Consider the following 12,212-nt stretch of genomic DNA (forward strand, 5'->3'; position numbering starts at 1 on the left):
TCGTCATTTCTGCCACTTCCAAACAGACCCCACCACCAAGAATCTATTTCCCTCCCCCCCCCTATCAGCGTTCCGGAAAGACCACTCCCTCCGCGACTCCCTCGTCAGATCCACACCTCCCACCAACCCAACCTCCACTCCCGGCACATTCCCCTGCAACCGCAAGAAATGCAAAACCTGCGCCTTCACCTCCCCCCTCACTTCCATCCAAGGCCCCAAGGGATCCTTCCATATCCGTCAGAAATTCACCTGCACCTCCACACACATCATTTACTGCATCCGCTGTGGCCTCCTCTACATTAGGTAGACAGGCAGCCTACTTGCGGAACATTTCAGGGAACACCTCTGGGACACCCGCACCAACCAACCCAACCGCCCTGTGGCTGAACACTAACTCCCCCTCCCACTCCGCCAAGGACATGCAGGTCCTTGGCCTCCTCCATTGCCAGATCATGGCAACATGACGTCTGGAGGAAGCGCGCCTCATCTTCCGCTTAGGAACCCTCCAACCACAAGTGATGAATGGAGATTTCTCCAGCTTCCTCATTTCCCCTCCCCCCCAACCCAGTCCCAACCCTCGGACTCAGCACCGCCTTCTTGACCTGCAATCTTCTTCCCGTCCTCTCCTCCCCCAACCCCTCTCCGGCCTATCACCCTCACCTTAACCTCCTACCATGTATCGCATTCCCAACGCCTCTCCCCCAAGTCCCTCCTCCCTACCTTTTATCTTAGCCTGCTCCAACAAGCACCTACACTGCAATCCATTTTGTATAGCTTAATATCAAACCTACTTATCCACAGGAAGACACAGGACAAGTGAGTCCCTTTTCAATGTAATCCTGTCAGTGTCTGCATATGAATAGCTTCTCACTTCTCTTGCACAAGCCCACCCATAACCAGCATTAAAAGAGCTCAGATCCTCACTAAACCAGGCAAAGTCAGCACTGGTTGTCACTTCAAACAAAAGTACAGAGTCCAAAATTATACAAGAGGCAAAATAAAAAAGGTTAGAAGCACTTCTATTTTGAAGTCGAGCAGTTACTTCAGAAATACAATGCCAGTCAATGAAATGTCTTGTTGACCCTCTGCATGTCTTCAAGGAGGACTGGATCACTTCCTAACTGGCGCAAAAATCAAATCATGGGTGGCAAGTGCAACACACCACCCCATTGATGTCCAAGGAATTGAGTCTTTCCCTCTCCGAGAGAAATGTTGAGCTTTCGATTATCCAGCCATACCAAAGTATAAGGCAGGTTAAACAGAACTATTATTGTTTCTCTGCCCATTACTGAGAAATACTCCCAACACAACACAACCTTAAAGTAACTGGTGAGTCTTGTTCAATATGAGAAAATCAGCACTGAGAATGGAAGATGAGACACTTACTCAAAGGTAAACTGCTTGCCCCAACAAACTCCAGCAAATCACCCCAAAACTGCCCCATTGCAAAATGTACCCATTCTGATTCTCTCAGCTAGTTTGCAAACCCACATTATGTGAAGTTGAGGTTACACAAAACTTCCATTGAAGCTGAACGCACAAAACATCCTAACCACAGCCCAATCGGGAACACTGAAACATACAGCCATTCCTGTACCACCCACGCCACTCTGCCCTGCGGTCTCATGGTGCTCACTTCCACCGTGGCAGTGAAGCTTCGAACAAAGTATCTTGCCCTCTTTCTGTACTCGAAGCCCCACTGAACATTCCTGCACTCCTTGCATCCGCCCACATTCTTGATGCCCAGAGCCACTGCCCTATCTCAAATCACAGATCCTCGCCTCAACTTCCAGAGAACCCTACTCCCGAACGCTCACTTAACCCCAGTCCCTTCTTTTACCCTTCATCTCCTGCCTGTTTCTCTAAGCCTCATCCTGTTCTCTAAATCCGACCCCACCCCCCACCACCCCTTGACATGCTCCTGCCCATCTCCAATCCGCCTTTACCTCCAGCTCCCCCACACTTCTCCTTCTCCTGTATGTTTATCCTCCTCGCCCGCACCGACTGGATTCTGGGACGTGTTCCCTCCCGCACTTGGTGCTCAGAGCCGAAGGGAAGAACTGCAGCCAGAAGCGTTTCTGATGGGAACGCACTTGGCTCTCCGGCAGGATGTGCGGCCTGTGCCGGGGCCCCCGGCCGCGCCTGAGGCCGGCAGCACAGCCCACCGCCTTCCCAAGCCCAACCCGGCCCCGAGCTCCGCGGGTCTCGGCCCCGAGCTCCGGGACTCACTCACCATCAGCTCAATACTTTTGTCCTCGATCACCGCGTCCGCCTCCATCGTGAGCCACACACAAGGAGAACAGAGAGATCAAGCTTCAATCCCCCGCCCCCCCACCTCGGAACAGGCCCAGTCCCAGTCCCAGTCCCAACCCACAGCCTGACGAAAAACGTCTGACGCAATCACGCCGCGCCCATTGATTTGTAACGTGATCCGCATCTGACATCACACGTTCCACGCGATGATACCAAACCCCTGTTCAATCGCCCCGCCTACTGACGGATTATCATGCCCCGCCCCACGCTGCACAACGCACGTCCAACCACGCCCTATCGCTAGCCTCGCCCACACAAGTAACCGCGCTCCCAAACACTAAACCACGCCCATGGCACTAACCGTGCCCACTCCACTAACCACGCCCACTCAACTAACCACGCCCATAGCACCAACGGTGCCCACTCCACTAACCACGCCCCACTCCACTATCCACGCCCACTCCACTAACCACGTCCCTCTCCACTAACCACGCCCTCATCACCACACACGCCACTTCACCAACCGCGCCCACATTCACAATAAGGTCCCGCAACACTAACCACGCCCCACTTTCCTAGCCCCGCCCACTAACCACGCCCCCATCACTCACCTCGTCCACGTCCGGCCCCGCTCGCTCCCCACAGGGAGCCCCCCTCTCCAATCCTGCTCATCAGTGAACGGTCCCACACGCGGCTATAGTCCAACAGCTGGTCGTGGAGCAGAATTATAAAACATAGACTTTACAGCAACAGGATTGCAGTGTAACGGAATGTAATATTAAACAAATTTAGTTTCAGTCTTTCACCTTTTAGGATGACCATGTTAGCCTCGGTGTAATTCTCAGAACTTTTAAAGTAACATTCTCAAGGTAGTTTTAACAACAGATGTCAGCTCAGATCATGCATTGAAGGTGTTGCAGTTTTTGAGCAAAATGAAATGTGATTCTGCAAGTACAAATTCACCCCGTGTGTGTGTGTGTGTGTGTGCAGGGGAGACCAGGGTGCATGTGTGGGAGGAGTGTGTGTGGGCACATAAGAGAGAGCTTGTGTATGAGAAAGCATCTGGGTGTGTGGGTACAGTGCAGTTTCAAAGGGGGTCGGTGTTGGGAATGGGAAAGATGGCGGGGTTAGGAGGGTATGGGGATGTGATGGGAAAGGGTCTTCCTGGAGCTCAGAATGGGAATGGGGAAGACTTGGGAAGACAGCGGCGAGGAGTTGGGAAGATGAAGCGGAAGGGCAGGGGATGAGGACTGATGGGTATGTGGGATATAGGTAAAGTAGTGTCACTTCTGCAATCATATTTACTTATGCAAGGTAAATTAACTCACACCAGTGTGTAATTGTTTCAGCCAAGAGCTGAGTCAACAAGAATGGAAACTATGTGGAGGAAATACATAATTGTTTTTGTATTAGCTAAAATTGTATGCAAGAATGAAACGTGAATGCAAAATAATGGTAGATGTTACAGACAAATAGATAAGGTGCTGTGAATATGTAGGTTAAGCCAGATATGCTTGCACAAACAGTAGTTATAAGCATCTGTTTCCCACTTTTGCAGAAACACAGGAACAAACCCCAATTAAAAGGTCATAAGGATCAGTATGGTTGGGGAAAACACAGATGGAGGGAGTAGATAATGGTGAAGAAAGGATATACCTAACAATGGCCCACAGCGGGATGTGGTCAAACGGCCTTGTGAGGCCAGAAATAAGCATTTTGTCACAGACAAGGCCGGGTAAAGCAAGAGATTAACAGGATTAATGGGTGCCGGTCTTAGAGAAGTGGAAGATGTAAACAGAGGAGGAGGAATAGGAGGAAAGAATAGGAACCAAATTACATAAATATCGTGTACTAGTTGAATTCAGTGTGTGTGTAGACAGTGGGCATTACACCCTCTTGCAAGAGAAAAATAAATGACACTACTGATTCAGATCTTGTCTCGGACTGAAATTATTGAAGTGTGTGAGCTTTGTTTCTCACATTTGGGTGCCGTCCGGAATGTTCTTCCATCGCTGTGGGTAGAGGCTGGCCCTGGACACTGGGAAGACACGTCCCATTCCCGATTGAGAAGCGGTCTCGTGTCCCGGTTTGGTCCGCTCCCTTGGGTGACTGGTACGAATCCCACAAGAGAAACATCTGAATCAGACAGTGAAAGGAGGTTGATAGGAAGTACGGCAAAAAGGGGCCAGGCAACTCTGTGCACAGACCAGGGTAAGAAAATTGACTTTTAAGTACTGCCTTGGTGGCTGGGATTGAGTTTTAGTAGTTAATAAGGGACTAACGAAGGAACTCAATATGGGCTGTGCCGTGCGTAAGGAAAAAGCCTCCAGGAGAACAAAAGAAGAAAAATGCAATGGAAATGGAGGCGGGGTCCCTTACAACATACCTCCAGAAAGTCCGTTGGGCAGGATGTTGTGGAATTGGAAAAATAATGCTTGTACAAGGGAAAAAGATGATTAAATATTGTTGTTTTGTATGGACTAAGAAATCCATTCTTCGTCCCGCTGTCTTCTGGCCAAAGCACAGGTCGGATGAAGACTGGGTTTGTAAATATTTGAATTTATATGTCAATGAAAAACAGCCTTACAGTCAGGAGGAATCAGATTATACTTCAAGTCGGAAGGGCTAATGGCTGAAGTGCTACTGCGGGTACACTTTGTAACTAAGTCATGGCCAGACATCCAGAAAAATATTCAGAAGATAGAGGGCTGAAGCAAGGAGCACCCAGAGGTGTTGTTGCGGGAAGCTCAAGAAGTGTCTGTGAGATATGGTGTGTGAGAGAGAGAGAACGAAAAGAGCTGTACAGCTGGTAGAAAGTTTAACCCTTTGTGTTTTGGTTTGAATGCACATTTGTCTGTTGGTGATTGAATGTTTGCACTTTATTCCCTGGAGATTGAGTTCCAGGACTGTTTTGAATCTGATTTTTATTATGGAAACTTAACATGATTTCTTTTAAGGTTAAGGATTCTACAGTGATTATGAAAATAAAATGATAATTCCTGTTCTTTTTACAGGTCATGACTGCCTTACTATCAGTTTCTAACTAATCTCTTTTATCCTTACATAAAAGTGATTTATAGAGGACAGTTGAAGTTTCAGTTCAACATTAGATGCTACTAAAACAAAATCCTATGGTTAATATCTGTGACATTGTATTCAGCCATTGTTCATGCATTAGAAGTTTTTTTTTTAACTTGAATAGACAAATTCTTTTAAGGCAGCTCCGATTATTTCACGACCTATAGTATTGTAATTAAGCAATGATTGGTCAGGACTACTTAAGAAAACTAATTTTGGATTTAAATTAAGGGACTAAAACTGGGTAATCACAGTGGATTTCAAAGTTGGGAACTGTATGCATTTTACATTTTAAATATTGAATAATGAATAAATGAATGTATAATATATAAATATATTTACAAGTTAGGAACAGGCTTTAAAGTTAGCCAAGCATAAATTGATGAATTGGTATTTGAAGTTATGGGGAGCAAGAAATATTGCAATATTTCCTTAAAAAAATTCTCAAGGTCTAAATAAAACATTAGGTGATGAAGAACGGCCATTAGGTTGCCCTAAGGCTGTTCAGTTGGTTAAATTGGATCAGCAATTGATCTGGCAATGTAACATGAGAAATAGAAACAAAAGGCAAAAATAATGCTAGCCCATGGTTGATGAAATAATAAAGAAAAGGACAAAACTAAAAGGAGAAAGAAACCGGAATGGTCGGGGAGGAGATGTTAAGGGGTCAGGTGGACAGGAACAAGGATCGAAGTGGAAATCCCCACAGGCAGGATGTTATTACTGTGAAAGGACGGGTCACTTTAAGAGAGAGTGTCCAGATTTGAAAAAGGAAGTAAAGACAGTACCGTTTATGAACCTTGATGAAAAATAGAGGTGTCAGGAGTTCCTGCCCCCCGGAGACCCACCAGGAACCTTGATAAACTTAAAGGTGGGACTTTATAAAGAGGACGTAGTTTTCCTAGTCGGTACAGGGGCAGCAAGGTCATCCTTAAAATTTAAGCCCAAGGCAGGGGGAACGAAAGAGTTAATTGGATTATGGTGACAGTTTTGTGATGAGAGGCACGAAGAATCAGTTTTGCGCTCATGACAAAATACTGCCACCAAATTGGGACTGAATTAACTGCAAATGGTGCTATGAAATCTGTTGAGGTTCTTAAAAATGAATGTGCTCGAGCAAAACAATTACAGAAACAGAATGAGAAAGCACAAGTGACTGGTATACAAATAGAACTGCGCAATTACAGTTTTAAAAATGTTTTGGTCATTTGTTGCGTTTCCACCCTGAATTACAGATAATGATCTTTATATTTATATACTATATAATTAATATTTATAATTAATCGATTGCGATAGCCGGAATCAATATTAATTGGCAGGATCCCTTCACGCAGTCTCAGTGACCTGTCATATTGACTCATGGTTAATTTAAAACATGACTGTAGTAATTCATTGTTAATTAAAGAATGGAAAGCTACATTACTGGCTGATGAGGTAATGAAAGAAGCAGCTCTGAATCTACAGGAAGCGGTGGTTTATTCCCTAATACCTACTGTCCCAGGTCCTCGGGAAGTTCCTATCTCTGGCCACTGCCAATCCCAGAAACTAAAGATTTGTTCTTAAAGAAGTATATTCTGGGCTTGTCCTCCTCTTTGTCTTTCCTCAGGAAACAGGGTTTATTGGCACAGACTCTGCTCCTTGAATTCGCTGTTCATCCGATCCGGCCAGGAGATTGCGTCTTAGTAAAATTATGGACATGCAGCCGGACTGGGAAGGGCCGTACCAGGCTCTTTTGACCACTGAAACGGTAATAAGGACGGCGGAGAAAGGCTGGACTCACTACACTTGGATAAAGGGCCAGTGGAATCTCCAGTTGAGGAAGAAGTCTGGACAGCCGAGTCAACGCAAGACCCTCTGAAACGCAGACTGAAGAGACTTTGAGTAACTGATTATACAGTGGCGACGTGAGCACGGGATTATTTCTGTAGGATTGTATATTAAACCTTTTTGTGCTTCAGCACGTTTTTTTAGAATGCTGGGGATGTTTAGAGTTATGATGCTAGCCCTCTTAGTATCGGGATTTTGTCAAATATCATTTTCGTACGTGTTATTAACGGTTCCTGAGTGTGATAATCCACAAGTAATAGACGTTGATGCATGCAGCTTAGTAAATTGTGGGGATGTAGATAATCAGAGACAGTGCCGCAGCTCAGAGATACATCTTAAGTCCTATGGGGATGGCCTTGGGGATGGTACTTGGTATAATGGTCTCGTCACAGTACACCGGGCACCCTTCCGACCAGCTCGCGATTGTCCCGATAAAAAGTGTAACCCAATATACTTAACGATAAAGAAAACCACATGGCATGAAGCAATTCTGGGGGGGAGGAGGGGGGTGCACCTCTGAGATACAATTAAATGAAACATTTGGGATAGAAATGAAAGCAAATGGGAAGGATTTCTCAGGTTGTTGTTTTCGAATTAGTGTAGGACAGGGAAAACAGGCAGAACTACTGGATAATAAGGTACAATCTTTCACCCCTCCCGATGATCTTAAAGTAGTAAAAATTATAGAGGTAAAGAACTTGAAACAGACCATCGAAATAGAAATTGGGTACGGGGATGCAAATGCCTGGGTTAAATGGGTAACGTATACTGTAAAAAGTCTGAACAAGAGCAATTGCTATGCATGTGCCTCCGGTAGGCCAGTGGCCCAGGTGGTTCCCTTTCCGCGCGAGACAGGAAGGGCATGAAATGTATGATAGCCCTGTACCAGGATGAGGCTAAAAGAAAAATGCAGAAGGTAACAAATGGTAGTTAAAGAAAAAGGGGAAATTGTGGGATATAGGTAAAGTAGTGTTACTTCTGCAATTATAATTACTTATGCAAGGTAAATGAACTCACACCAGTGCGTAATTGTTTCAACTAAGAGCTGGGTCAATACGAATGCAAACTATGTGGAGGAAATAGTTTTTGTATTAGCTAAAATTGTATGCAAGAATGAAACGTGACTGCAAAACAATGGTAGATGTTACAGACAAATAGATAAGGTGCAGTGAATATGTAGGTTAAGCCAGATATGCTTGCACAAACAGTAGTTATAAGCATCTGTTTCCCACTTTTGCAGAAACACAGGAACAAACCCCAATTAAAAGGTCATAAGGATCAGTATGGTTGGGGAAAACACAGATGGAGGGAGTAGATAATGGTGAAGAAAGGATATACCAAACAATGCCCTCAGCGGGATGTGGTCAAACGGCCTTGTGAGGCCAGAAATAAGCCTTTTGTCACAGACAAGGCCGGATAAGGCAAGAGATAAACAGGAGTAATGGGTGCCGGTCTTAGAGAAGTGGAAGATGTAAACAGAGGAGGAGCAATGGGAGGAAAGAATAGGAACCAAATTACATAAATATCGTGTACTAGTTGAATTCAGTGTGTGTGTGTCCCTGCCTTGTAGACAGTGGACATCACACCCTCTTGGAAGAGTAAAATAAATGACACTACTGATTCAGATCTTGTCTCGGACTGAAATGATTGAAGTGTGTGAGCTTTGTTTCTCACAGGTAGATTTTTGTTGTGGTTAGCAATTGAGAAGGAATGGGGAAAGTTGTGAAATACATGAGAGAGTTGGAATAAGGACGCAATGGGGAAAGGTTTTTATGGGTTGGGAATAGGGAAGGGATGGGAAAAGATTGTTAAGCGATTGGGCACTTGATTTATTATGGTCACATTTACCAAGATACAGTGAGAAGTATTGTTTTGGGTGCTATCCAAACAAATCATTATCTTACATAAGTACATCAGAGTAATAAGAGCATAAGAACAAGGGGCAGGAGTAGGCCATCTGGCCCTTTCAGCCCGCTCCTCCATTCAATAAGATCATAGCTGATCTTTTCATGGCCTCAGCTCCATTTACACACTTTCTCACCAAAACCCCTAATTCATTTATTGTTCAAAAATAATCTATCTTAGCTGTAAAAACATTCACTTAAGTAGCATCAACCACTTCACTGGGCAGGGAATTCCATAGATTCACAGTCCTCGCTATGAATAAACTCCTTCTCAATTCAGTCATAAATCTGGTCCCCCTAATATCCCAGTTTCACCTGCCAGTGGAAACATCCTCTCTGCTTCTATCTTATCTATTTCCTTTATAATCTTATATGTTTCTATATGACCCCCCATCATTCTACTAAATTCCAGTGAATATAATCCCAGTCTACTCAGTTTCTCCTCAACTCCAGAATTAACCTAATCCTCTGCACCCCCTCTACTGCCAATACATCCTTTCTCAAGTAAGGAGACTAAAATTGCACACAGTACGCCAGGTGTGGCCTCACCAGCACCCTAGACAGCTGCAAAAGAGCTTAATCCTTTTAGCACTGAAGGACAAAATTCCATATATCTTCCTAATTACCTTTTGTACCTGCAAACCAACCTTCTGTGATACAAGGACACCCAGGTCCCTCTGCATAGTTGCATGATGCAACTTTTTACCATTCAAGTAATAATCTTTTTTACTGTTATTCCTACCAAAATGGATGACTTCACATTTATTAACATTGTATTCCAGCTGCCAGAGCTTTGCCCACTCACTTAAAGTATCTACATTCCTCTGCAAAGTTTCATAGTCCTCTGCACACTTTGCTCTGCCACTTAGTGTCATCTGCTTGACACACTACACATGGTCCCCAACTCCAAATCATCAATGTAAATTGTGAAGAATCACAGTATCAACATTGATTTCTGAGGCACACCACTAGCTACTGATTGCCAACCAGAATAACACTCATCTATCCACAATCTTTGCTTCCTGTTAGTCAACCAATCCTCTATCCATGCTAATACTTTACCCATAACGCCATGCATTTTTATCTTATTCAGCAGCCTCTTGTGCGGCACCGTGTCAAAGGCCTTTTAGAAATCTACGTACATCACATCCACTGGGTCCCCATTGTCCACCTTCCTCATAATGTCTTCATAGAATTCCAAAAGATTAGTTAAGCATGACCTGCCCTTAATGAACCTGTACTGCATCTGCCCAACTAGCCAATTTCTATCCAGATCCCTTGCTATTTATAGAGTCATAGTGATGTACAGCATGCAAACAGACCCTTCGGTCCAACCCTTCCATGCCGACCAGATATCCCAACCCAATCTAGTCCCACCTGCCAGCACCCAACCCATATCCCTCCAAACCCTTCCTATTCATATACCCAACCAAATGCCTCTTAAATGTTGCAACTGTACCAGCCTCCACCACTTCCTCTGGCAGCTCATTCCATACACGTACCACCCTCTGCTTGAAAATGTTGCCCCTTAGGTCTCTTTTATATTTTTCCCCTCTCACCCTAAACCTATGCCCTCTAGTTCTGGACTCCCTGACCCCAGGGAAAGGACTTTGCCTATTTATTCTATCCATGCCCCTCATAATTTTGTAAACCGCTATAAGGTCATCTCTTAGCCTCCGACGCTCCAGGGAAAACAGCCCCAGCCTGTTCAGCCTCTCCCTGTAGCTCAGATCCTCCAACCCTGGCAACATCCTTGTAAATCTTTTCTGAACCCTTTCAAGTTTCACAACATCTTTCCGATAAGAAGGAGACCAGAATTGCACGCAATATTCCAACAGTGGCCTAACCAACGTCCTGTACAGCTGTAACATGACCTCCCAACTCCTGTATTTCTTCCTTGAAAATAGGCTTATGCATCTTCCCTACTGCAGAAGTTATGGTAACCAGTCTATAATTCCCCATCTTTTTTCTATTGATCATTTTAAACAGTGATGTCACATCTGCTGTTTTCCAATCTGCTGGAACTACCCCAGAGTCCAGCAAGTTTTGGAAAGTTACCAAAATGCACTTGCTATTTCTCCCCTGCCATTTCTTTTAGTACCCTGGGATGCATTCCATCAGGGCCAGGAGACTTGTCTACCTTTAGCCCCATTAGCTTGCCCAAACTTCCCTCTTCCATGATAATGATTGTGTCCAGGTCCTCACCTACCTTTGTCTCTTTGTCAATTACTAGCATGTTATTTGTGTCCTCCACTGTGAAGACTGACACAAAATACCTATTCAATGCCTCGGTAATTTCATCATATCTCATGACTAAGCGCCCTTTCTCATCTTCTGAAGGACCAGTGTTTACTTTAGCCACTCTTTTTCATCAGAACAGAATGCAGAATATAGTATTACAGATACAGAGAAGGTGCAGGCAAAGATAAACTAATATATGAGAGGTCCATTAATAAGTCTGAAAACATTGGGGAAGAAACTGTTCTTGAATTTATTGGTCTGTGTTTTCAAATTTTTGTATCTTCTGCCCAATGGAAGAGGGTATTACCAGGGTGGGAGGGATCTTTGATTAGGTTAGCTGCTTTCCGGTGGTGCCAGGAAGTGCAGACAGGGTCAATGGAAGGAAGGCTGGTTTTCGTGGTGAACTTGGTTGCATTCACAACTCTATGCAATTTCTTCTGCTCTTGCTCAAAGCAGCTGTAATTCATCTGGGTAGGATGCTTTCTGTGGTGCATCTTTAAAAGTTGGTAACATTCTGGAGATGACAAATTTCTTTAGCCTCCTGAGGAAGTAGAGGCATTTCTTGACGAACAATGTGGAAAAGATGGGAGAGTTGGTGAAAAGATTGGAAATGGGGAAGGAATAGAAACAGATTGGTGAAAGTTGGGAATGGGAAAGGGATAAGGAATGGTTGGAAATGGCGATGGGTTGGAGAGAGGTTATTGAGGGGATAGAAATCAGGAGGGAATGGGGAGAGATTTGTGAGGGCTTGGGAATAGGGATGGAAGAGGGAGAGGATGAGAATGGGATGGGGTGACTTTGAGGAAGGGTACTGCTAGGGGGAGTGATAGGGAGGAGTTGGTAAGGGCTTGGAAATGGGGAAGTGATATGGAGGGGTTGATGGGTTGGAAATGTAGGAAGGTTAGGCAG

At 44.7% G+C, this 12,212-nt stretch overlaps 1 protein-coding gene across 5 annotated transcripts in view; it reads right to left on the minus strand.

The window, feature by feature from the left end:
• The window catches only part of LOC122556778 (F-box/WD repeat-containing protein 11), a 177,038-nt gene extending 174,682 nt beyond the window's left edge, over nt 1-2,356 (minus strand). For 2 of the 5 annotated variants that reach the window (XM_043703932.1, XM_043703930.1), the window contains exon 1: nt 2,234-2,356. In XM_043703932.1, the coding sequence (XP_043559867.1) occupies nt 2,234-2,278 (45 nt within the window). In that variant the 5' untranslated portion in view covers nt 2,279-2,356. The remainder of the gene's footprint in view (nt 1-2,233) is intronic. The other 3 variants (XM_043703936.1, XM_043703933.1, XM_043703935.1) reach the window with 2 other exon arrangements.
• Nucleotides 2,357-12,212: the final 9,856 nt, after the last annotated feature.

Source organism: Chiloscyllium plagiosum, chromosome 14 (assembly GCF_004010195.1).
Source record: "Chiloscyllium plagiosum isolate BGI_BamShark_2017 chromosome 14, ASM401019v2, whole genome shotgun sequence".
Classification (NCBI taxonomy): domain Eukaryota; kingdom Metazoa; phylum Chordata; class Chondrichthyes; order Orectolobiformes; family Hemiscylliidae; genus Chiloscyllium; species Chiloscyllium plagiosum.